The sequence below is a fragment of the Trypanosoma melophagium genome (genome assembly GCF_022059095.1).
Source record: "Trypanosoma melophagium isolate St. Kilda chromosome Unknown ctg38segment1, whole genome shotgun sequence".
Taxonomy (NCBI): Eukaryota; Euglenozoa; class Kinetoplastea; order Trypanosomatida; family Trypanosomatidae; genus Trypanosoma; species Trypanosoma melophagium.
Window position 1 is genome coordinate 171,712 of NW_027125176.1, and position 24,924 is coordinate 196,635.

General features: G+C 41.9%; 9 protein-coding genes across 9 annotated transcripts; 3 read left to right on the top strand and 6 right to left on the bottom strand.

The window, feature by feature from the left end:
- Positions 1 to 8: 8 nt before the first annotated feature.
- On the top strand, positions 9 to 802 carry LSM04_008691 (uncharacterized protein; the record flags this gene model as incomplete). The annotated part of the gene is made up of 2 exons (XM_067338264.1): positions 9 to 98; positions 335 to 802. 2 exons carry the CDS (start codon positions 9 to 11, stop codon positions 800 to 802), a joined length of 558 nt encoding a protein of 185 aa, XP_067188259.1.
- A 24-nt stretch (positions 803 to 826) lies between these two features.
- LSM04_002842 (uncharacterized protein) lies at positions 827 to 1,129 on the top strand (the record flags this gene model as incomplete). The annotated part of the gene is made up of 1 exon (XM_067338265.1): positions 827 to 1,129. The coding sequence occupies one exon, from the start codon at positions 827 to 829 to the stop codon at positions 1,127 to 1,129; it is 303 nt and encodes a 100-aa protein (XP_067188189.1).
- A 225-nt stretch (positions 1,130 to 1,354) lies between these two features.
- Positions 1,355 to 1,756, top strand: LSM04_009608 (uncharacterized protein; the record flags this gene model as incomplete). The annotated part of the gene is made up of 1 exon (XM_067338266.1): positions 1,355 to 1,756. The coding sequence occupies one exon, from the start codon at positions 1,355 to 1,357 to the stop codon at positions 1,754 to 1,756; it is 402 nt and encodes a 133-aa protein (XP_067188270.1).
- A 517-nt stretch (positions 1,757 to 2,273) lies between these two features.
- Positions 2,274 to 6,812, bottom strand: LSM04_009593 (uncharacterized protein; the record flags this gene model as incomplete). Its single annotated transcript, XM_067338267.1, has 1 exon — positions 2,274 to 6,812. One exon carries the CDS (start codon positions 6,810 to 6,812, stop codon positions 2,274 to 2,276), a length of 4,539 nt encoding a protein of 1,512 aa, XP_067188269.1.
- A 1,111-nt stretch (positions 6,813 to 7,923) lies between these two features.
- Positions 7,924 to 11,151, bottom strand: LSM04_006350 (Sec23/Sec24; the record flags this gene model as incomplete). The annotated part of the gene is made up of 1 exon (XM_067338268.1): positions 7,924 to 11,151. The coding sequence occupies one exon, from the start codon at positions 11,149 to 11,151 to the stop codon at positions 7,924 to 7,926; it is 3,228 nt and encodes a 1,075-aa protein (XP_067188221.1).
- Positions 11,152 to 11,737: 586 nt separating this feature from the next.
- On the bottom strand, positions 11,738 to 11,965 carry LSM04_008388 (uncharacterized protein; the record flags this gene model as incomplete). Its single annotated transcript, XM_067338269.1, has 1 exon — positions 11,738 to 11,965. One exon carries the CDS (start codon positions 11,963 to 11,965, stop codon positions 11,738 to 11,740), a length of 228 nt encoding a protein of 75 aa, XP_067188256.1.
- An 847-nt stretch (positions 11,966 to 12,812) lies between these two features.
- On the bottom strand, positions 12,813 to 15,092 carry LSM04_008668 (uncharacterized protein; the record flags this gene model as incomplete). Its single annotated transcript, XM_067338270.1, has 1 exon — positions 12,813 to 15,092. The coding sequence occupies one exon, from the start codon at positions 15,090 to 15,092 to the stop codon at positions 12,813 to 12,815; it is 2,280 nt and encodes a 759-aa protein (XP_067188258.1).
- A 1,919-nt stretch (positions 15,093 to 17,011) lies between these two features.
- Positions 17,012 to 18,385, bottom strand: LSM04_004266 (Isopropylmalate dehydrogenase-like domain; the record flags this gene model as incomplete). The annotated part of the gene is made up of 1 exon (XM_067338271.1): positions 17,012 to 18,385. One exon carries the CDS (start codon positions 18,383 to 18,385, stop codon positions 17,012 to 17,014), a length of 1,374 nt encoding a protein of 457 aa, XP_067188209.1.
- A 667-nt stretch (positions 18,386 to 19,052) lies between these two features.
- Positions 19,053 to 24,824, bottom strand: LSM04_000984 (uncharacterized protein; the record flags this gene model as incomplete). Its single annotated transcript, XM_067338273.1, has 1 exon — positions 19,053 to 24,824. The coding sequence occupies one exon, from the start codon at positions 24,822 to 24,824 to the stop codon at positions 19,053 to 19,055; it is 5,772 nt and encodes a 1,923-aa protein (XP_067188172.1).
- Positions 24,825 to 24,924: the final 100 nt, after the last annotated feature.

Here is a 24,924-nt window from a genome sequence, read left to right on the forward strand (position 1 = left end):
AACAGAGGATGCTACGACGTTGCCAGCTTAAAGTTTTCGCTAAAGTAGGTGCAAACCATCATACAATACGTTCATTTCTTATTGGATATGCGCATAGCGTTCTGATATATGGAGCTTAGGCTGTACTCCCATGCGTAGCGCCCACCCATCTCCATAATTTGGAAGTGTGGCATCGGGACAGTTAAAAGGTCTCCCTTGGATTAAGTGCGGCAACAAAGAATTCTTCTGTGGACCTGGAAGCCAATCTAATGCCCTTGAGTAAATTATATATGCTTCGAGATGTTGCGCAACAAGAGCGATTCATACGACTGCCCGATGCAGACGAAATTTGTAGGGTGATCTACACACAGCCCCTGCCACCAACGTTAAATCGCCGAACTGCCACGCCGATTTCCCTACCGAGAGAAAGAGTTCTAACCGAACTGTCGCGGGTTTGCAATATTATTGGGATTCCCCCGACGTCAAGCTGAAGGCTTTTAATGCTGTGCATACAAAGCTTCAGTCACGCCGTTTTGAGCTATGGACGGATGGTTCCTCATCCTTCTCTGAACGAACCTTAGGTGCTGCTGCATTACCTTATGAAGGGAAACAATCATCTGATCAGCCCGTTGAGATTTGTCATGCAGCAGCAGGCCCTCTGGCATGCTCTTATAAAACGGAATGCTTGGCCCTGGAAGGAGGCTTATCCCATCTCCTAATCCCGGCCTTACATGACATTCATGAACCATCGCACGTTCTTATCGCGACGGATTTGCTCTCTGCCATTGAGGCCCTTCGCCTCGGACCACTTGCTTTCCATTAACGCGTTACTGAGGAAATATGGATTATGCTGCTCCCTCTTGCCTTCCGCAACATAACAGTGGATATAATATTATCTCCAGCTCACTGTGGAATTCAACGAAATGGAGCAGCTGATATAGAAACTGAAAAGACCCGTTACCTTCCTCAAGGCAATGTGCCCATTTGGCACGTTGATTTCGTAACTGCGATTAAAAGAATATACTGGCAGGAGGTCCAACAGGAAGAAGAATGCGGAGAAGCCCCACGCTCGGCAGTTGTGGGCTCAGCAATAACTCCCTTTCACCTAGATCCTGATATTCTAGGAAAGGAAGCACGGCCTTGCGCGTAGGCTCGATGCGACATGTGCCCGTTGTTTGGTCGCCTCGCACGTGCTTTAAAGATTACGAGCAACCCCTATTGCAGATGGTGCCACCCTGTACGTGAACAGAATCGTGCACCGACCCCACCCCCAGAACCTCCCACTGGGAGTTCTACTTGTTTTCATCGTTTACGTCCTAATCGCTCGAAATCCACCTCTCCAATCTGCAAATTGGTTTAATCGTCCGTCTCCAAGATGAACCTTCATGCTAAACGTGCAAACCCAGGGGTGCCGATAATCGAGGAGGGGTTAGTATGTGATTATTGTTCTAGTACTAAAATCTTTTTGACATCTGCATCACGTGTGGGACATTGTCGAAAATGTGCCGAATACCAACGTATAACACACTCGTATCCCACTAATCTGGTTGACATATCACACCATCAACGGCAACAACAATCGAATGATGATGCTTCTCCTGGTCCTCAGGAGACACTCCCACACATGTTATGGGAGTGCCCACGTTTACGTGACATAAGTGTTGCTACCTTTGCTTCCGATCCTAATAAATTGACGGCTCCATTTGGCACTAAATTATTTTTCGGGTTCTTAAATAATGCCATAACTTTACTTTCTACAGATTGTCATCGTGAATAAGACGAAACAAGGAAAAAGAAAAAATCTCGTTTTTCCCCCATTATCAACAAAAAAAAAAAAAACAAAGAGGTAATTGGTGTTATTCACGACGAATTGAAAAAAAAGAGATAGGGCCGCCCCTTCTCAGTCTGTCCTTAACTACAAGTGGGCCCCGCAAGCCAAAAAAGAAAGAAAAGAAACCCGCTCACTTTTAATACTCACAAACAGACTCAGAATAAGACTCAGACATCCCCATATATATATATATATATATATATATCGCAATACGCAGTTATTCCAGACTCTCAAAATGTGCGCAGACAAAGAGATGAATCTCACACACAACCTCAGCAATTCCCCCCCCAAAAACAATACATACGCAAACCAAAATAAAAAGAAATGAGAAACTGAATAAAATAAAAAAAAACAAGAATTAAAACACTAAGAAAAGCAACACTTTGACTTTTTTGCAAATATTGGTAATAAGAAAATTATTTACTTTGGATACTTACAGATTCCTACTCACCCCCTCGGGTCTCTACACTAGACTTGATTCCAGTGAACTCACAGAGAGACATGTAGTTGGCGGTGCTTGCGATCTTGCTGCTGTCTCAGAATAAGGTGATTGGGTGAGAATAGCGCCTGCAATAAACTCAACAACAAGTCGCTCCATCCATGTCGTACCTTCAATAACAAAAACAGTTTCTAAATCATCTTTATCATTTCTTTTCTTAGGTGAGATACGTTTTGGGGAACGTATCCTTGGCAGGGTTCCCATTGTTGTTGGAGTTGACAACCTCGCCGTACTGTCTTCATGCTGCATCCAATTGGACCACCATGAACGCTGGCGATTTTGTTGTTGTTGTTGTTTTCTCACTTTACTCTCTAGAGAGACACGATCAACCGTATCTGGACTACTATTATTGGATCGGTTATTCTCTTTTCGCCGGGTTCTCTCTTGTAGTGCGAGCCTCGGTAGTGTGAATAGTGTAGAGATACCCTCTAGGAATACACCATAACCACCACGACGTGTAAGTACAGTAAAGATCTTTGGATTCGTTGCCAGTGCACGTAATGGAAGAGAACCCAATGGGGCAATTTCATCATCCCTGGCGTGAACAAAGAGAGTTGGAACACGAACGAGAGAAGCGAGATTAGCACTACTGCTGGAGTGTCCTCGGAGAGCCATCATTGTAGGATCAGGAGAAGTATATCTGTGAGAGTGTTTATCGTGTTTCACTCTTCTTTTTTGCTTTTCCAAAACTTCTTTGGTACGCTTGTTTCTATTACTTCCACTCTTGTATGACTCTTGGGGATGTTTCATCTGTGATGAAGCACAACTCTCTAACTTACCGCGTGCCATATCAAAAAGTGATGAAGTTTGACATTTCAGTGTTCCTTCTGGTTCAATATGTTTAATATCTACATGCTTGCTCAGGTGATTATGGGTCGTATTATGTTTTCGCCTTTTATCCGCTTTACAGGGAGATCGCGGGGAATCTAATACAGTGTTTGGTGTGCTGGGTGATTGTGGTGGGGAAACTTGAAGTCTTGAGAGGCTTGCCGCTAACAGTGTTGCAGCAGGCACATTTTCTCTATTTTGCAATAGTGTACCCCAATCTGCTAAACTCATTACAGGATGCCATCTTCCACTAGAGGAGTCTAAAGGAGGATCAGCATCGGTTTCATAGTAAGTATGATTTGTATTGGTATTGGTATTTGCAACAGGAGATGCAGCAGTCCTTGTACGTGTGTTATTATTATTATTATTATTATTATTTCCTGGTTGTAATTCATCTAACCACCATTCACTTACTTCACGCTCTACACTTCTTCCAGCACTTAATAACGCTTCTATTGGTGTTTCCGCACTTGTGGAAGTTATCGGCGGTGGTGGTGACTCTTGTAATCGTCTTCTAAAGAAATACCTGAACTTTTCTTGATAAGATCCATCAATGGGAAAAGAGACTGCTGTACTCACTCGATCTCGCATATACTGCCAAAAAGCCATATCACTACCTTCAACGGAAACTATTTTTCCCTTTTGTCCTTGTTGTTGTTGTTGTAATTGATGTCGACGTCGTCGACGACGAAGATGATTCGCCACCATTTGTAATCGTGTCGCAAGTAATATAAGACGCACTGCACCACCAGGAGCTGAAAGAAATGTTCCATGAAATGGCTTTTTATACACTCTAAATCCTCCAACCTTTTCACCTTGTATTCCTGTTTTATTAATATTGTGCGGTTGACTTTCGGGTGTGAGAGTGTAATTAGATGAGAAGGTGTGATTAATACAAACAACTCCATCCATGCGTGATTGGGCCCCATATGACATAACATACTGCAATAATGGTCCACTAGCATTAGACCAACCCACACCAACAATATACACTTTTCTACGAAGTCTCGTTGTGGTTTTTCTTCCAAATCCCTCCTTTGCTTCTTCTTTTCCTTGTTGTGATTGTTTTTTTGTTTTCGTAGAACATTTCCCAGGAGGAAGTGTCGATGCACTAGAGGTTCGATCGGGTTCCTCTCCTGCTTCTTCTCCCTCTTCTTTATCCATACAAAACTCCAATGGTGCATCCCCCACCGTCTCAGACTCCATTACTGTAATTCGCCGCAGTTTGCCCAGATAACGCGTAATGTGATCCACATCCTCCACATTTAAAGGCACACGTTCACGATGAGAGGCGGACAATGTCGATTCATCCGCTGGCCAGCAGAGAACTTCGGCAACAGGAACGGCAGCGTGCCAAGTGGCAAATCTTACATCATTCACTTCTTCCATTGCTGCAGTTGTTTTTGTTTTTGTTTTTGTTGTTTTTTTTGTGGTGGTGGTATTGTTATTACAGTTTTGGAATTCCATTTCAGTGTCTATATCTATGCATTGAGGAAAGGAGAAAGGATAGGTATTTTTCTTCTTCATACCAGGACCACCTCGTTTCGTATTACTACCACTACCACTACCACTATAGATATCATCATTATTGGTGCAATGCATAGGATGTTGAGACGCATGACTACAAGTATCGCGTTTATGACTTTCACGACGCAGTTCCGCTAATTGTGTTAGCGACGCACAGAGAGCTCCCATACGTCGTGCCACATATCCGTGTTCTCCTCCCTGTAAAACAGATGGACATAATAATAATATCACTACTGGTGTTATGGTGTTTGGTCCTTCTGGTGGGGATGATCCATGCAGCCAACGTACACCAGTCACACGATGTCCGCATGTAAATACGCGTGGTGGTTCCTCTGTTCCACTGCTCTCTCCCACTCCACTTTCTCTTCTCTGCGGTGGTGAGAATGAAAGAGTGGCTTCCATATCTTTACTAGATACGGCAGTGGGGAGATTGTCTCTATTATTTATGGAAGACTTTATGGGGATTTGTCTTAAAGATCTATTATGACTACTACTAGAGAAAGAAGAGGGTATTGCATTTCCTTCCTGTTCCTGTTTTTGTTTTTGTTTCTTTTCAATTTCTCTATTCCATTCTTCATCATCATCTTGTTCTTGGTGTTGCTCTCTTGAGAGAAAACGGTCTAACAACGCCTTGGCGGTCGTGGTGGAAAAGAAACAAATCTCTTCTACAGGATGAGGAATGGCATTATGTTCGTCCTGTTGAAATCCTCCAAAGGCATAACTACATTCTGGATTCAACAAACCCACTGTTGATTGGGGTTTATCTATACCAACCATGTTATCTTTCTTCCTGTTATTAATACTAATATTACTGCTATCTTCACTATCCTGATCTGTCTCATCGGTAAGACTGCTTGGAGGTTGTATGTGAGATTCCGTTTCATCACCATTATCTGAAAAAGCAAACATTTCTGTAATAATACGCCACAATGGATCAAGAAAAGATAAAAGAAGTTGTGCCTTTGCATGTACTGCGTACCAAGGAGGAATAAAACCATTTGTTTGATCCTGTCTTCCATAAAACATTCTTCCACTTTCCCTACTATTACTATTACTAGTACTACCACCAAGAAAATAATAACGATTGGTAGTTTTATAGTTTTTCTCCTCACTCCAAATAGACCGTGATGAAGTTCCTCTACGTAACAGGGGTTTGTATGGAACACAGATAAATGGTTCATCATTCCTTTTATTTCGAAACCAACATGAAAGTACACCCTTCTTTCCCTTAACCCAATGAGAATGATATAAATATTCCCATTCCATTCTTCTTCTTCTTCTTTCCTTTTTCCCCTGTGGGGTATAGGCGTGCACGGTATCCCAGTCTACAGATACATTCTTTAATAGAGAATGATCTACAAAAGGTACGCCTTCTGTAAAGACACCATGTAGAAAATGAGAATCCTCCATCATCATCATCATCATAGTGGATGATCCTCGTACTTCATTTGTACATGTTTCTAATTTTTCTGTCTCATCATAAGTCTTTTCTTGCCAATTTACAAACATTGCAGATATACTACGAAGCAATTTCAAAAAACTAAAAAAAATTACTATTACAGTCCCCCGAATGGGGCTGCGTTTTTGTCGTTGTTGTTCCTTCACAATATCACCTGAGGTAATACCATACTCACTATCACAGGTAACAATATCACTATTTTCATAAAATTCATCATCACCATCATTCCCTGGATTCCCATATTGACAGTTCGGAGTTGTACAAACACTACCCGAGTTCGATCCCACTATCTCCAACGGCTGAAGTTCCTGTTGTTCAAAACTATATTTATATCGCTCTGGAGTTGTGTTTGTTGCTATAGTGGTTACAGACGCAGAGGCGGATTCCATACTTGTTGCCATTGTAGTAACTGTATTATTATTATTATTATTATTATTATTATTACGAGCATTATTACTATTAGTTGTGATGTTCTTTGCAGAGATTAATGCGTCTATTCGCCGCACAACGGCTGTACCCCACGGTGTGGCGGCAAATAATAACACCGGTGCTGCACGAGTGCCCCAAAATGTACTTGCGTGGTCGTGTCGCTCTAATAGGAGATAACGTGGAACAAATAATAACACCTCCAGTACGATTCGGAGGAAACCGAGTAGGAATAACCAGAGGTTTCGGAATACTCTTTGCATTTTATAGATCTATCTGTATATCTCTATCTGTATATATATAATAAATATATAATAAATATTAATAGAGAAGCTACCAGGGAAACAAGAGGAAGAAAAAAAAAAAAGAGAGGGATCAAAGTCTATAGGAGTACAGAAGGGTTTAGGGACATCAAAAGCTTGAGAAACAAGAATAACACACACGAGAGAAAAACAGAATATATAAAACAAACAAAAAAGAAAAAAGAAATGATATAAAGAGAGTACAGTCGAAGAGTCATAAAGAGTTTAACAATGTAACAAATTCCCTAGTTTCATTTCATCATTTTTCTTTTTTCAGTTGCGCTAACTCAGCCCTTCCCCACTCATCTCTTTCAGTATGTGTGTGTATGCAGGTCATGAAATATGTTGATATACGCATGTGTGCTTTTATTCCTCTTTTCTATTTCTTCTCATATTTGTCTACTTATCTATCCTTCTTTCTTTCTTTTTCGATCTGTTTTCTTTCCTTTGATCTCAAATAGTAGACGTTCTTCCTTTCCTCACCGTTCTCTCTTTCACTTCCTTTATTACAGCAACTATCAACCACAATACAGAAATATATATATATTTCACATCCATTTATTTTCCCATTATTTTGTTTGTTTTCCTGTTCGTTTCAATGTTCTTCTTCTTTTTCATAGCGCGATAAGGCGAGGCAACACCGGCAATGAGGACACATTGCGAAGAGTAAAGATGACAATAAAGAAATAAAATAAAAAAGAAACACATCTCCAGCCTCATAAACAGGAATAAACACATTCATCTTATCGATCTTGTACTGCCATAGAGCAAACAAAAGAGAAGAGAAAACGAAAACCAAACGAAAAAGAAAAACAACAACAACAACAACAACAACAACAACCGAAAACATATATTAAATAACTTCTTTTTCTTCCTCTTTTTTTGTCGTTCCTTTTTTTTCTGATGTAGATTCTTAACAGGAGCACAAAAACAAAAACATAGACACACACATACACACACGTACAAAAGAATGAAGCAAAACAACAAAAACAAAAACAAAAAAAGAAACAAAACACACATGAGGGGATAATCCATAAATAAACGAACAAAAAAAAAAAGAAAGAAAGAATTTCTACCAACTTCCATTGCTATTATTGTTTGACCCATCACTTTTTGCATCAACTGAGACCACTGCCTTCTTCAGTGATTCCATAAATTTAACTATGGAGGCCTCATCTGTGTATATGACATCAGAGTGATCCCCTGCGGCAGAAGCCATCATATTACTATTCGCATTTCCCAATCCATCAGCCGCAGCAGCGCCGATACTTCCACTGTGGTGTGTAGTTGTGGGATTCATACGCGTCTTAATATGTCGCGCCTCTGATCCATTCGCGTCTGTGCGTGAGAAACGGGGATATGGGTATCGTGCGGCTAATAACGCACTTGCATCATCCTCCACGGCATTTAACAACTGTGCAAAGTAGGCGTACTCCGGATCCTCCTGATACTTTGCCTGTATCCAGGCATAAATAGTCGTGCCCCACATGATGTGAATATTAAAAAAGGCGTCCATGAGAAGAATATTATCCGTTCGCAGACTACAACTGTCTAGTGGAACAGGTGTGGCCATGGGGGTTTCTATATCATACGAGTGTAGTGTGGGTTGAATCATCCGCACACAATTCTCCACCTGTTCCCGCATAAGCCAATGCCGCTTAAACACTGTCTCATCAGGGGATATATTTAACATCATGAAATACTCCGATCGGCGCAGATTAAACAGAAAGGAGGGAAAAAGGGCAAGTGAGGGATGCAGACGAAGTGACTCCGGCACACCGGGCGTAAACACCGCGTGTCTTCGCACAAATCGCACCAAAAGTGTATCCAACCACCGCGTGGCCGCATCCCAACGACTGGGATGTCGCTCCAATAGCGATACCGCGATGCGTGCTAACACCGTAGCCGCACAGGTTTGATCAAACACACCAGATCCCGCAGACCAGGCAGCGTTAGCCGTCGTATTTATATTATTCATACTATTATTATTATTATTCATGCGTGGTGGTGTTGGAGAAATGGGAAGTACGACACTTGTAACACGAACACGGGATTCACCGTGTGGGGTGCGGAAACGTGTAACGAATTGTACAAAACGACGTTTAGACTCCCCACCACCAGCACTAGTACCATTACTATAATGAATATTATTAATATTACTACTATTCATACTATTATTATTATTATTAATGTTGCTATCATTACCAAGACTGTTGCCAGTAAGAGACGCGTTCGCAATGGTGCCGGAAGTATTATCCCCGCCTCCCTTCTTACTACTGAGTGTGGCGGTATCAAAGACAAAGGTGTAAGTTACACCTTGATCAATCGTACTAACACGCCAACGTGTAGTTCCACCAACACCGACTTGAATAGGAGAAGAGGCACGATGTGGTTTGGTATTGTTTGCCTTCTCATCCACTACACAAGGCCCAAGTACACCAGAAACAAGTGTATCAGCGGAAGTGTGAACTTCAAAGGCCACACCAAAGGCACTCCGTACAATAAAGTTTGATCCATCCCCACTTGCACCACCACCTTCAGTCTCTAATGCACGGCTACGAAGATCAAAACGATCAAAGTAGCGTTGTAATGAAGTGGAAAACATATGATGATTGAAGGCATCACCACATATAAATGTACCTCCTGTTTGATTTACTGCCTTACGCATTTCTAGAATACCTACTTGATCAAAACTTTCTGCAAACACATCAAGGCATGCATGTACATCTGAAAGTCGTTTCTCCAACTCGTTGTACATTTTAAAGGCTGATTCATAAAATGGAATATCTCCATCAATAATATCACGATGAAAACGCATCATTTTCTCTTTTTCAGTACTTACAACTGTACCAGGTCCACGTGTACATGGTCCTCCTGTAAAAAGAAGAAGTCTTCCTCCTTTTGCAAAATGAGATGATGATGAATCCTTATTATTATTATTATTATTAATAGTAGTTGTAATAGGACCATGATGAAGTGCTTCTAATAGACGTACACCAACACTAACTGCAGTTCCTGTAGTACGCAATGGTCGTTTATTACCAGGCGTAACAGTATCATCACATTGCAATTCCTCCACTAATGTGGTGAACGTAAATTCACATTCTTCAAGTGTTGACAGAAATCGTCCTCGCACTGGAAAAGCATCTGTTAACTGCAACATACGTGCAAGCTCTGCCTGTTCATATGCCCTGTCACCACGTATATTATAACACCGTGGTAATGGAGAAGTTCCCAAATCCCACACAGAAACACGTGCACCAAAGGAAATAAGTCCAATAAGTGACTGCGAGGGTAACCAATCCAGACAACGTACAATATTACTCTTCAAAGCTTCCAACTCCTCTAATGGGAGACACGTATCAATAATAAAAATAAATGTTGGTCGTGTTGGTGCTGTACCTCTAGCCGCCGCCGCTGCCTCCTCTGCGGTTCCTGTGCCTAACAATGGTGGATTGGCTGGTGAAGTGATGGGCGGAATGTACTCCACCGTATCATAATGCAATGCCGGGTGTTCGGGATTATAACTAGGCGGTGTGGGATTACGCCGTAAACACGAGAGACACACCCAAAACTTTCCCTCTTCACGATAACAGTGTTTATTCCAAAAGGCCCCACAGTTTGGACACTGTTGACCCCGCGCCGCTGGATCACCAATCACCAAATGACTCACATCAATTGGTTGAAGCGGGGTATACATGCAGGCAAGTGGAATAATCATTTCTGGCATGGGAATATAAACAGCAGAAACGGTTTCAGATTTAGAATCGCGGTACGTATTTGGATACATGCTCCACGTCCAGCGAAGTCCATTTTCATCCGTGGCATTCGGTGCTGTCATTGTTTGATCACCACCAACATCTCGCATAGTGGCGGTATTATCAACAGTTCCAAACGAAGTAGATTGTGCGGCGGACGGTCCCGCCATCTCCATAGTGTTCATTCCACCATTACCAACATCATTTGTAGCATAGTTTTGATCTTGGTAATTGTATGACTGTTGCCACTGTGAAGAGCTGTAAACATTGTTGTTGTTATGGTCACTATTATCCTGTTGTTCTTGTTGTAGTTGTTGCTGCTGCGGTTGTTGAACGTATTGGCTATTGTACGCCCCACCACCGTAGGCGTTGGAAGTCGTATTACTATTTAAATCACCGGTCGCAGTTGGGGCATAGTACGAGCCATAGTCTCCACTAACTGTATTTGTACCGTACGCATATTGCTGTTGTTGTTGTTGTTGTTGTTGATAGCCTGTTGTCGAGTAGTCCCCATAGGGTTGTTGCTGTGGATAACCCTGCATATCTCACGTAAATAATGTTATCACTATAATCTCCCCTTTTCTTTTCTTTTTTTGTTTCTTTTCTCAGATACACAAGTCAAAAATAAGGCAAAAGGTCACCCACTACAACTGATCTTAAATAGTTTCAAGTTGTGTAGCCGTCGGTACAGTGCTTTACTCCCCGTTAGTTTTTGTTTTTTTTTGTTTGTTTATCAGAGCCAATGGGAAGAGGAAAATTTAGAATCACGTGATTCTTTATATCCTTTCCTTATTTGCTTCTTCCTTTTTTTTTATTTGCCTTTTCTCTTTCCTTCTTCTTTTTTTTTCTAATTTCCACCTATAGAACTAACTCTTTCTTTATCCTTTTGTACTCTCCACTCCTTCTTCCACAACAGTAAACGTGAAGTGTGTGTGTGTGTGTAGAAAATAAGAACCCAAAAAATAAAAAAACAAAAAAGACAACAGCAGGAAAAAGAAGAAAAAAAAAAAACAAAAAATAAACATGTTTAGATCCAATTTAAATAAGTCATATGATTCTCTCTTTCTTTTTTTTTCTTTCCTTCACTCTTGTTTGTCATCAACTTTCATTTTCATCTTCCACTGTCAATCACACCTCTCTCGCTATTCGCGCTAATGCGATGCGGTCCACCTTTCTCTCCCTATCAAAGTGACTCTTAATGTTATACTGTGGATGCATCGTAATAGCACGTCGTAGTAACGATTCAAGTTTCTCTCGACGTCTTCGCAATATGAACAGATCTCTAGAGTATTTATCCATATCACTTCTACACATCCCCACAACCTTTTCTCCATATCCTGCAGAAGACTGAATCATAGCATTATTACTATTATTAGGATTAATAATATTGTGCGAGTGCTGCGATTTTGGATTCCAATTGTTGTATTTCTTTCTGTGCTTGTGCGGTGTGTTGACGAGCGGCTTCTTGCTTTGTGTCTGTTGTTATAATGTACAAACGCAGTTCGTTCTGCATTTTCTGTATTTGATCTTTATGGAGCTCCGAGGTGTGCTGCAGCCGACGCGGTTCCTCCACAACATTATATATATATATATATATAAAGAGAGAGATTAAATAAAAATACAAAGCAGGATAGCAACGATAATAAGAAGAGAGGAGAGGAAAAAACCAAGAAAAAAGAAAAAGGAGTTTCTTTCGTTATTTTCTGTACTTCAGGTGAAAATGAAAAGAAAAAGAAAAAGGAAGATATTTCATTGTAATGCGTAAATAAAGAGAAAAAATAAAACACTTGAGAGTGAAAAGAGCATAAGCAATCGGCAATGTGACTGAAGGAAGAACATTATAAAAAAAAAAAACCGCAACTGTGCAGACGTAAAACGGAAACAAGAAACAAGTAGCAAAAGCAAGGCCTTCACATACACACCTATACGTTTATACATATATGTATACTTTTCTGTTCTTTTTCTCTTTCTCTCTATGTACTGATTCCCTTTTCATTCTTCCCATAAATGCACGTCACTTGATTCTTGAAGTGTTCAGACGTGTTCTCTATTTGCTTTGTATCCTCGCTTTCTTTCTTTCCCTCTCTCACTCACTCACTCTCTCTCTCTCTCTCTCTATATATATATATATATATATTATATAAAATAAAACACAGACAAAACATAAAAAAACAAAGAAAAATCCTTGTACAATGTCTTCTTCTCACTCTACTCGTGTAGCGAAACGCAGAAGGTCATCACCGGAGGCAATCACTACAACACCCTGATCAAACATACGGTTATCCCCGCCACCAGCAGCACCAGTAATATTGTTATTGCCATTGCTATTGTTAGTATTATTATTGTTCCGTGTACTACTATTGCTGGCACCCACAACTTCCCCACCGCCGTACTCAATCACCTGCTGCAGTTTCTCCTTCACCACCCCATCCGGCATCGTAAGAAGAAACCGTTGACACTTCAGCGGTGGTGGAAAACAGCGTAAACCACCCTCGTCGTACTCATCAAGCCAAAATCCCGCCTCCTGCGAGGCGTAAATGTACTCCGGCTGCACCAGCCACTTGGCGGCCACAACGCCGCAGAGCGCCTTCATACTACGCGGCGGTCCACGCAGGACAATATGCGTGGCGGTGAACGGCGGCGGATCTTCATAGTCGCTGTCGAGCACAATGCCGTTTTGCCCAAGCGCCGCCACCGCCGCCCGCACACGTCTGCGTTCCTCTTCGCTGAGACTCGTGACGACAAAACACCGCGGCTGATCGGCACCGCGTTTCGGATTAATCGGCGATGGCGATCGCGTCGGGCCGCCGACAACCGAAGAAGTGCCGCTGCGCTGGCCGCTGGGACATCCACCGCGGAGATGCCCGCCGTGTCGCGGGGTGCGGCTGAGGGCCGGCAGACTTGTTGTTGTTGTTGTCATTGTTGTTGTTGGTATTGGCATTGGTGGTATTAACGGCGTACCGTAGTGGGCCACAAATCTGGATTCCGCACTCTTTGTACGACTAATCACATCCTCACGTTGTTGCTGATATTGTTGTTGTTGTTTTTGTTGATGTTGACGATGATGATGGCGGGCCATGGCTTCTGTGATGGTACTTGTGGCCGGTCCAGGAGAAACGGTTGTACTGGATAAATGACGTGGTTTCATTGTTTGCCGTTCTTCTGTGAATGCCGCCGTGGGACGCACTTGCGGGGAATCCATTTCTGTCTTTAGTGAATACGAAGTTCTTTTACTGTACGATGCAGCTGTGGGTTTACTAGTACTGGTATTATTATTATTATTATTATTAGTACTATTAACAGCAGCGGCTGCACGATCAGCGGCTGTGAGACTTGGCGTACGCGGTGTACGTCGTTTACGGCGAATTGTGGGTGAAGTGCTATTCGCCTCATCTCTCTCACGTTTTGTTGAGATCATGCGAGTGATAAAAGTCCCATTCTCTCTGTACTCCTCTTCATGATCAACGGTACTTCGCTTCTTCTTGCTGTTCATATCATGTGATAACGTGTGTGGAGCTGTGGGATTCTGCTTTACTGAACTACCCGTCTGCAGATAAATACTTCTATTAACAGGCGTGGATGTGACGGAAAGCCATCGTCCTGCACTACTGCTACCGGTGGTATTATTACTTCTTATGGTTTCTTCATATTGCTTAGCAGCAGATACCAAACGTTGTGCACTTACAATCTTTCGCAGTGCCTCATCATACGCCGCCGTCTTGGATTGCAGTTCCAATTCATGATTATGTTTCACCTCCGCTAATTCAAGACCGTACTTTGCCTCACTTTCCTCAATTGCACGTTTCTGTTCTTCTACAACACCCATTAATTGCTCTACGCGGCGTGCCAGTCGTGCCACTTCTTTCTCTAATACGCCCACACGCGGTGTTGTTTCCGCCGCCTCACGTGTTTTCTCCTCTAATTGTTCCTCCAGTTGACGGCAGCGGGCCAAAAGTTGTTCATATCGCTGCAGAGAAACACCGGCTTGTGGGGATTTTATTTCTACTGGCATGTGAGGATGAGGGGCGGTGGTGCTTAGTTCATTCTGCCGCATGGAACGGGCAGCGGAGGTCCGTGTTTGTGTAGACCCGCGGCTTATAGAACCAACAGGATGATTACGTGATGATTGTTGTTTCTGTTGATGTTGAGATTGATGATGTTGCGTGCGTATGGCGGTGGGAACTGCAGTGAGTGCTGGTGATGCAAATCCGCCTGTTGTGACGGACGGTGAAGAGAGTGCGGACGAGCTGCTGGTGGCAGGCGTTAAGGTTGTGGCCGCGGCCGTGTTAATATTAGTATGATTATGAGTATTATTATTATTATTATTATTATTATTATTATTATTATTATTAGTAGTAGTAGTAGTAGTAGCAGTAGTACCGTCTTGTTGTGGTGATAGAAGTGCTAAGAGATTCTGCAATTGGCCAAGGAGTTGTGGATTGGCCGTCAGTTGTTGTAATACGGTGAGTGAATTAGACTCCATCCTTCTCTATATTGTAATATGCGTGTTAATCCTCTATTCTTTCTTTTCTGTTTCTTTCTAAGAATTATATATATATATCTGTGTCTGTGATATGTTGGTACTTGTCGGCTTTTGTTTTCTCTTTCTTTCTTTTCGTCCTTTTGACCCAGAAGTTATTTTTCAGCTGAAAGATCTTTATATTTCTATTTGTAAAGTACAGACACTTATAATAAATACAGACAATTCAATGTCCGCAGAGAAAATCTCTCCTCTTCTAATTGTGATTCTATTTATTTCTTATATTATATTATATATATATATATATATATATATATATATAATTTCTGTATCTATGTATATATGTGTAAATCAATAGGATAAGATTGTGATGAAAAAAAAAACAACAACAGATAATATATATATATAAGATCAGAGAATTTCAGAAAAACCAAATAAATCCCACGAAGAGGGAATCAGAGAAAGAAACTATATCCATATATACATTTAAAGGAAAAAAAAAAGACACAACAGCCTTTTTCTCTTGTGTTTTCTCATTATTATCAACTACAAAGACAGAAAAACAAAGAAAGAGGGGAACCGCAAGAGGAATATATAAATATAAAAACATATTAACATATATATATGGTGAATTAAACAAAAAAAATCGTGGGCGTATGGAATCATATTATCACGAACGCACAGCGGCATCTACAATTAATGAAAACCCTTCCCACACCTCAAATAGCATTACATCAGCATATACTAATGCATATTAATATATATATATATATATATATATATATATGTTTCTTTCATTCTTTTTTTCCCTTTACTTTGTATTGTACTTACTGTTTGTTTTTCTCTCAAATGATAAAAATGATCCTTTTTTTTATTTTCTTTATTGTTTAGTTTTATTGAAAACGGATGCATAGATGCAAATGAACAGCAACGAAAACGCAAATAGTTTGTTTGTTTATTTATATATTGTTAGTGTTTGTGCACGTCGTAATAATGGCTGAATCTAGCTATCGTCACTATCAGCAAATAGTAAATCAATAAACGTCATCCCTATCATTTATCATTCTTATCAATAAGCAAAAAAACAAACAAACAAACAAACAGCGAAAAAAGAACAACAACAACAACAGAAACAGAATCCCAAATAGATAAATAAATAAAAAACCAAAAAGAACCGCTTACCAACTACTTTTTTTTCCTTTTTGTCTTCTGTTTCTTTACTCTTCTTCTTTTTTCCTTTTCCCCCTGCGGTCCCTCTTTTTATTTCCTTCTCTCTTCATATCACCGATAGTATGTAGTTGACCGATACGCTCAGGAGAAAAAAACAAAAACAAACAAAAGAGAAAAACGCACAGTCACGATACGCAAACACACTCACAAACATAGAGAGATAATAATAATAATAATAATAATAATAATAAGAAGAAGAAGAAGGAACCTTCGTTTTTCTCTGACATTCTTATTTCCTTCATTCTCTCCCTCTCTATTTTATACACCCATTAGTTTCGTCTTCACCTCATGTAACGGCGTTACTTTCTTAATGTTCCTGAACATTGCTTGTTCTTTTGTGGTCCACAACTGTTAGCACCACTTCTTCCGTTTTCGCAGAACGAGCAAAATAAAACAACAACAACAACAACAAAAAAAAAAAACTATCGTGCTTATCACAGCAGTCACCTCACAAGCAATACACATTTTTGTTTTTGTCGATTCTTTCGTCTTTTTTTGTATTTTTTCTTGTTTTTCCATCCCAGTCTATCTTTTCCATTCATTTGTTTTTTTTCGTCCCACCCTCCCCGCACCAGTTGGTTTGTCACTTCCATCTCTTTTTTTCTTTTATGCAAATAATTGATAGCATAAATAAATAAATATATATATATATATATATATATATATATATATATTACAATTCTATTTCTTTTTTATGCCTTCATTGTACGTGCGAGTTCCTCCGCGACGCTGTCGAGAAATCCCTCCGTTGTCTCATAGTGCTCCCGCTGCAATTTCTCCTGCCCATGCACACAAAGGGCGAGATCTTTCGTCATATGTCCGGCCTCCACAGCCCGCACCACCGCCCGCTCCAGTGTGGTGCTAAACTCCACTAGCGGCGTATTCGCATCCAACTTGCCGCGATGGGCGAGACCGCGTGTCCATGCAAAGATTGAGGCAATAGAGTTTGTACTCGTCTCTTTTCCCTTCTGATGCTCACGGTAGTGGCGAGTGACTGTGCCGTGGGCCGCCTCCGCCTCAATGGTGCGGCCGCCCGGGCAAAGTAAAACAGATGTCATGAGGCCAAGTGAGCCAAATCCCTGAGCGACGATATCACTCTGCACATCCCCGTCGTAATTCTTACACGCCCACACAAACCCACCGGTGCCTTTTAACGTTTGGGCGACTTGATCATCAATAAGGCGATGGGTGTAAGTCAATTTAAGCTGCTCAAACCGCGGTTGATACTTTGTTTCATACAATCGCTGGAAGCTCTCAAGAAAGAGGCCATCGTACTTCTTCAGAATGGTGTTCTTCGTGGTGAGGATGAGTGGGTACTTACGCATGATTGCGTACTCAAAACAACTCGTCGCAAATGCCTCCACACTCTCACGGGTGTTATACATTGCCAATCCCACGCCCTCGCCTTTAAATTCATATACTTCCAACACCGTTGGGGAACCACCGGCGGCGGGGGTGTGGACGAGTTCCAATTTCCCTGGTGAAAACACGGCATCTGTGGCTTTATATTGATCGCCAAAGGCATGGCGGCCAACAATGATGGGATGTTGCCATTGGGGGACCACACGGGGGATATTCTTAATAATAATGGGTTCACGAAATACGGTACCACCAAGGATGTTGCGAATGGTTCCATTAGGGCTTTTCCACATCTTTTTAAGGTTAAACTCCTTTACTCGAGCCTCATCTGGGGTAATGGTGGCACATTTAATGCCAACGTTACATCGAAGAATAGCTTCTGCCGCCTGTTCCGTAATCTTATCATTAGTGGCATCGCGATTGGTGATGCTAAGATCGTAGTATTCAATAGGAACATCCACGTAGGGAAGAATAAGTTTCTCCTTGATGAGAGCCCAGATAATACGCGTCATCTCATCACCGTCCATATCCACCACTTTACCAGTAACCTTAATGCGATCCAAACAAGGACGTGTTGTACTCATATTTCGTGTCCTTGTCGTAAATGTTCCTGCGCCCAAAAATGTGGATGACAGTGATGATGACACTGCTGCTGTGGCGGTGAGAGCATTAGAAGATGTGGCACGTACTACTACACGACGGAACATGATTCCTGTTTGTTTGTTTGTGTTTTTTTCTTTTTTTTTTCTTTTTTTTTCTTATCCAATAAAAGAAAAAAGCAAAAAGCAATAAAAGAGCTAAGGGAATAAGTAGGTGTAGATAACGCCTGTGAACCAGGTGAGAATATATGTATATACACAAATACATGAAGAAAAATATATATCAATAAGGAGTAAATCAACAAGGTATGGGAATGAGATACAGGAAAAACAATACAATATAATAGATGCGCATATGTAATCTGTTCCAAAAAAAACAAACAAAAAAAACCTGACATATAGTAGAGTCACTCGTATTGTATAATGAAGACACAATACAAAGAAGAAAACAAAAAAAAACCCAACAGGAAATCTCAACACACATGTGCGAACAGAATAATAGAATAAAGAAAAATAAAAAAAAGAGAATTAAACACACACACACACAAAAAAAAAAAAATTCCATTCATACATGGTAAATGACGAGAAAGAGAACGAGAAAGAAAGAGGGAGAGAAGAGGAAAGAAAAAACAAAAAGATATATATATATATATATAGCGAATAAACCAGAAATCACTAAGTATTACATGTATTCTTCTCTCAAGATAAAAATAAAGAGATAAACATCCTCTACTTTCTCTTCACTTCTCACTCACTCATACTCACACCAAGAGAATCACTGAGATTTCTCTTTCTGTACATCTTGTTGTTCTTGTTGTGGCTGAGATCGCTGTTGAGATGGTCGAGGTCTACGCATGACGGGAGTGATGGAACGTCCCACAACTCCCATGCCCCAATTCGTCATGGACATCTGCAGTTGGGCGTTGAGTCGCTGCGCCGCCAGTGTGGCCGGTGAGGCGAATAAATCCACATTTGCCAACATCCGCCGCATAAACGCATTCCCCGCACTCGGCTCCGTTACACTTATGCCTCTGCGGCGTCTCTGTGCCGTGTTCGTGCTGCCCGCTCCGGCAGCCGCGGCGTACGCCGTTTGTGATTGTGCGGGTAAAAACAACACCGCGTCGCTGTGGGCCGGTTCCGCCCCGCGCAGCATTGGGAATATCTGTTCGCCGGGCACACCATACACCCACGTGGTGTAGGCTGAGACACCCCCACGCAGTGGTACCTGCCGATTGTTATTGTTATTATTTAGATAATCATAAGAACCGTTGGGGCCACCCGCTGGTGGAAGTGTGGCGGCGGCGACGGGAATGGCAAATGTTGGGTGAACGGTGGGATCGGCGGCGAGACGATGACCGCCACGCTGACGGGCAACAGCGAGACGATACGCCAACACACGAGCGGCGAGTTCTTCCGGTGTGAAAGGGGAACGTTCCACAGAAGCCGCCGCCGCCGCCGTCATACGAGGCGGAAGTGGGGCTCGTCCATATGAAATATATACACGTCTTCCAGTATCATCATCATCGTCATCGTCGTCGTGTTGTGGTTCTTCTTCCTCTTCTCGTATGTGGGATTGGGATTGTTTTTCATATCTGGACAGACCTGAGGGAAGTGGGGATCCATCTGAATTTGTATGATCGGTGGTGTTCCCACCACTCTGCAGTTGGAGTTGTTGGAGTTGGGCACGGGTGAGACCGCGTGGTAATACAGGTGGAAGTGCATCGGCACCGGTTCCATCCCCTGCTTGTTTGGTGAGGTGTTCATTAAGTTTGAGATGTGCCACTCGTTTAGACACTTCTGCTGATACATCGCCCTGTACATCTGCGCCAAGTACAGTTTGTCCTGGCAAATGTCGTCGGCGTAGAACGGCGTGTCGTTTGTGTGGTGGTACTGTACAGCGGTACATGGAAGGGGAAAGTACACGTCGAAGTGAGGAATGATCACCTGGGATACAATTACTATCACTAGAAGCATCCTCACTATCATTTAATATGTTATTATCACTATCACTAGTACTACGATTGTTGGATCTTCTTTTTTTATCAGAGTCTGCGTAATTCCTGTTCCCTACCTTTATCCTTTCCCCTTTGCGTTGGCGTAGGCTTTCCATTAATATATCCAAGTTATCTTGTCGTTGTTGATTAATATCGGCTAATGCCCTACGTATACGAGCTGCGGTGGCAGCGGCGTTTTCACTCGGTGTTTTCTGTTCTTCTGCTTCCAGTTCCGCAAGAAGATCAAGCAATCGCTGTGGAATATCACCCACCTCTACACTATCATTGCCTAAAAGTCTCGCAACATCCTCAGCTGTGAGTCCATCATAATCATTATCATCATCTCCGTAAAGGATATTATTAAGGGGAGAAGGTTTCTTCTTGTTTTTGTCAATACGACGAACTGAAGTGGATGTGTCTCTTTGACCTCTCTTTTCCCTTTTCATACCGTTACTATTATCATTATCACTATCACTATCATCCGTAGAATATTCTTCCTCTTCTTCACTTTCATCATCAGTATTATATTGACCATCACGAGAATGTTGATGCCTACGTGAATGACGGTTTTTACTGGGAGAATATTTCTCCGCGTATTGGCTGAGTTGCAGTATTAAACGAGCAAGAAGTGAAGTGTCAATAGCCATTAAAAATCGAGCACTCACTTTTCCTTCCTTCTTCTTCTCCTCACCAGACATTTCTTTTGCAATTTTTTCCTCAAGTTCTCTGGTCTCATATTGTAATACCGGTTGTAATACTGGATGATATACACAGAGAGTATTAAGAAGTTCTACAAGTGTCTTGTGATGGGTTAGATAAAGAGCATCAAGAGAGTTTGAGTCCATATCATCAAGAACACCTTTTTTCGCCCTATTAATGCTAGTACTACTTAACGCCATGAGTTCTTCTTCAATTCTTTGTTGATGTTCCCTCTTCATTGGGCAAAGTTCTTGTAATGCCGCTCGACAAAGCATCACTGTTGGGGTGGCATGTAATGAACTCGCACAAGAAGCAATATCTATTAGAGGTACATTTTCTTTTCCTTTTTCTTTTAATTGTTGATCCTTCGAACGACGAAGAATAACTGATTTCTTCGACGGTGAAGTATTTAATCCCGCATGATCAGATGTTCCACTATCTGTGATATCCGTCACTACTGTTGTGGCCCCTTCAGTGTTGCTTTGTGGAAATAATACACTTTCTACAGCTCCTGTTGATGTATGTGTAGTATCATCCACCTGTGTTTGCCGTTCCATCGCTTGTTCCATGGAATATAAGTGTACCACGGCCCGGGCATAGGATTCACAGTTTTCACCACTTGCGAGAAATCCCTCCGCCACAGCAAGTGCTGCTTTATGTTCTTCTTGTAGTTTTTCTATGGATTTATTATCTCCACCACTACTATTACTACTGCTCGTGTTATTATTATAACCATAATTAAGATTACCACCGTTGATATCATCACTATGCAGAAGCAGAGATGGATCTTCTATACCCAGTGTTTTGTTAATATCCATAAGTTTCTGGATATGTGTTGCATACACCTGACCCACTCGACGAGCCTCATCACGGGCCTCTTCTGCTGTGGCATCATCGCTGCGTTCTACAGCCGCACGTACTTTTCCAAACAGTTGATCTAATCGTTGCATAAGCGCATTTGCACTTTTGGTGGTAATCATTTTTTGAATCTTTACATTTTCTTCATTCTTCTTTTCTCTCTCCTTATTTATATCGGATGTAGTACAAGTGGAGTTTTTAGCCCCCTGTACCTCTCCCACCTTTTTCACATTCGCACGACCCTTTACATCTGGGATCGTGGTATTTTTACTCCTAACATTCCTATTTTTACTTTCACTGCTATTTGTACTCGGTACAGTTGTAGGACCCTGAGTTTCCTCAGACACTGTAGATACCCCATCTCCACTTGATACACCCGATTTCTTGGATTGTTTATTCTTTTTTTTCTCACCACTCTCAACCGTCGCAACTGTACTACTACCACCAACACTCGGCGCGTACTTTTTCTTCTTTCCTTTCCCACCACCTCCCTTCGCCTGTTTCTTCTGCTCCTTCTCCAATTGCAACACCTCCTCAAGTTGTACAATACGACGTTTCTGTAATGCAATCATATTCACAGCGTCTGTCAGTCTTTCTTCCAGTCGACTATTCCTATCAGAGAGGCGACCAAATTCCCAATTAGTTCTCCGTGATGAGGCCCGACTATCATCTTGTTGTTGTGCACAATGCTGCTTTAGAATGGCAATCTCATTACGTAGTGCAGCAATTACAGAGTCTGCCACACCGGCGAGATGCGAGTCTGCCGTATCTGCTCCATCTGTTGCATTATTTCCATCAGTTCCTCCATCTTGTTGTTGTCGTTGTGTAAATGTGGACTCAAAGAGTTCTGTGAGTCGTACCGAGTCATCTGTGTCAATGGACCCACACGAATTCTGTAAATTGAATACAGCTGAAAGGCCTCGTTTTCCAATACTTCCATTAAATTTATTCTGTAATTGCTCTTGTTGTTGTTGTTTTCGTTTGTAGGATGGTAGTCTTTGTACAGCTTCATATCCCGCAAGTTTCTCTGCCGCTTCCAGTAGTCGTTGTTTCAATACAAATATCTGCTGTTCTTTGCTTAATGAGATATGTTGATTAAAGCCATCGTCGAGCTTACCAGAGAGAGACAAGAAGGAGGCACGTGCACTCCCAAAGCTCTGCTGATGTTGATTTTGTTGATTTTGCTGTTGTGAATTCGGTGTTTCTTCTCTTGCTTGTGCGACTCCTTCTCGTAGAAACGCAAGAATACGTTCATTTCGCTCAAGTTCTGAAACCAACCGTGCAATTTCACGTTGACATGCCGCTATAGAAGCAGATTGTACCTCATCTGCCTCATCAATAAGTACATCCTCATATAGTTCATTCTCCACATCGTTTTCATCACGCGTCGCACCTCTGCGTTGATCAGATCCTGTGAATGTTCCATTTAAATTAACTTTACGACGTACGGCATGTTTTACACTTTGTGCTGGATGCATTATTCCAGCTAATGTATCTTTTGCTAAGGAGAGTGATGTTAATTGCTGCTGTTCACCACCAGCCAAAATACGCACTCCATTTGCAAGCGCCAGAGATGGAGGTGATAAACAGGCAAGACTTGGATGTAATAGTACACCACCACCACCACCATTATTATTATTATTACTACTACTATTAACACCAATTCCTTCATTCTTATATCCAATACTTTCATCAAAAACATAACGAAGATCTCCGCGACCACGACGACTTTGCAATCGTGAAGATAAAGAGGATGCGGCGGGTGAAGCTCTACTTTGTTGTTGTTGTTGTTGTTGGAGTGTCGGTGTTCCATTAAGGTTAGGACTCGCAGTTCCAGCACTGATATCCACATCAACATCAAAATAGCCATCGTCTAGGAGTAAATTATCGTTATTGCTACTAACACCAGTCTCATTCTGCTCAAGCAGTACATGTCGTACACTACGGTAATTGCCTACAGCCGCCTTGCGACGCACATCATTTCGCCATCGCGCTGTTGCTGACATGAATAACTCCGTACAGAAGTTTACCACTTTATGATCAAAGCAGCGGCGTAGGACTAAATCACATCCAAAACCATATGCCTCTTCTAAGGTTGCACTGTGTTGTGGTAGTACTAACATACCAGGTGTACGATTGGTGTAACTTTCATAGAGCAGTAATACAATAATAAGTCCTAGTCCATACTCACGATCAAAGAAGCGAAGATGATCTACAATATCACTGAAAGGTTCATGTGTAAAAGTATCTACAATTACGAGACTTGCCACCATATCCGATGGTGGTGGTTTCTGCATAGCGCATTCCAGATCTGCACTACAAACAGATGAAGAGGGACTCGGAGGTTCACCGCTGGTCTCTGCCGTTGATGTAACGATAGTTGCTGTTCTTAAACCCGATGGATGCGTTGTTGATGCTGCGGGTCCACCTCTTTGATCCGCCAACTGTTCTTGCTGCTCCTGTGTGCGTTGACGCTCCGCCTCAAAGAGACTTGGCGTTTTTGTAGTGGAAATGGACTTCCTTGGAAACGTCGTTGTTGTTGTCTTCTGCTTTCGTGATTCTGTGTCGGTTTCTTCTATTCTCCGCCCGACCACATAACCGCCTTTTTGGGCGCGTGCGATTTGTTCCCTTAGAATAGCCGTGGCCTCAGTGAGTGTTTGCGCTTCTGAGACTTTCCATCGATGCATGGCGAGTTGTGAGGCCATTACGGCCATTGTGAGAACATTGCCGGAAACCAGCAGAACATGCGAACAATCACTTCGCCGTGGTATCTTCCGCTGCATCGCCACAAAGGCGTCTATTTGCCGCACACGTGCCTCTCTGGAATTAATATTGTACATGAGTACTTCTGCCATGTCGTCGTTTTCGAGAAGACTTTCGTATTCCTGGTCTCGTTCTAATGCGGTACGTATATTTTGCTTTTCATATTGCTGCTGTTGTAGGAGTAGGCGTTGTCGCTCGAGTGAGGGTTCCTCCGCCAACGTGGAAGCATCCATTGTATTTGCTTCTTCTATTTCTTCTTTTTCTGCTTCTTCTTCTTCTTACCTCAGGGATGAGAATATCTGTAAAGGCGAAGAACATTACAGTCCATCACAG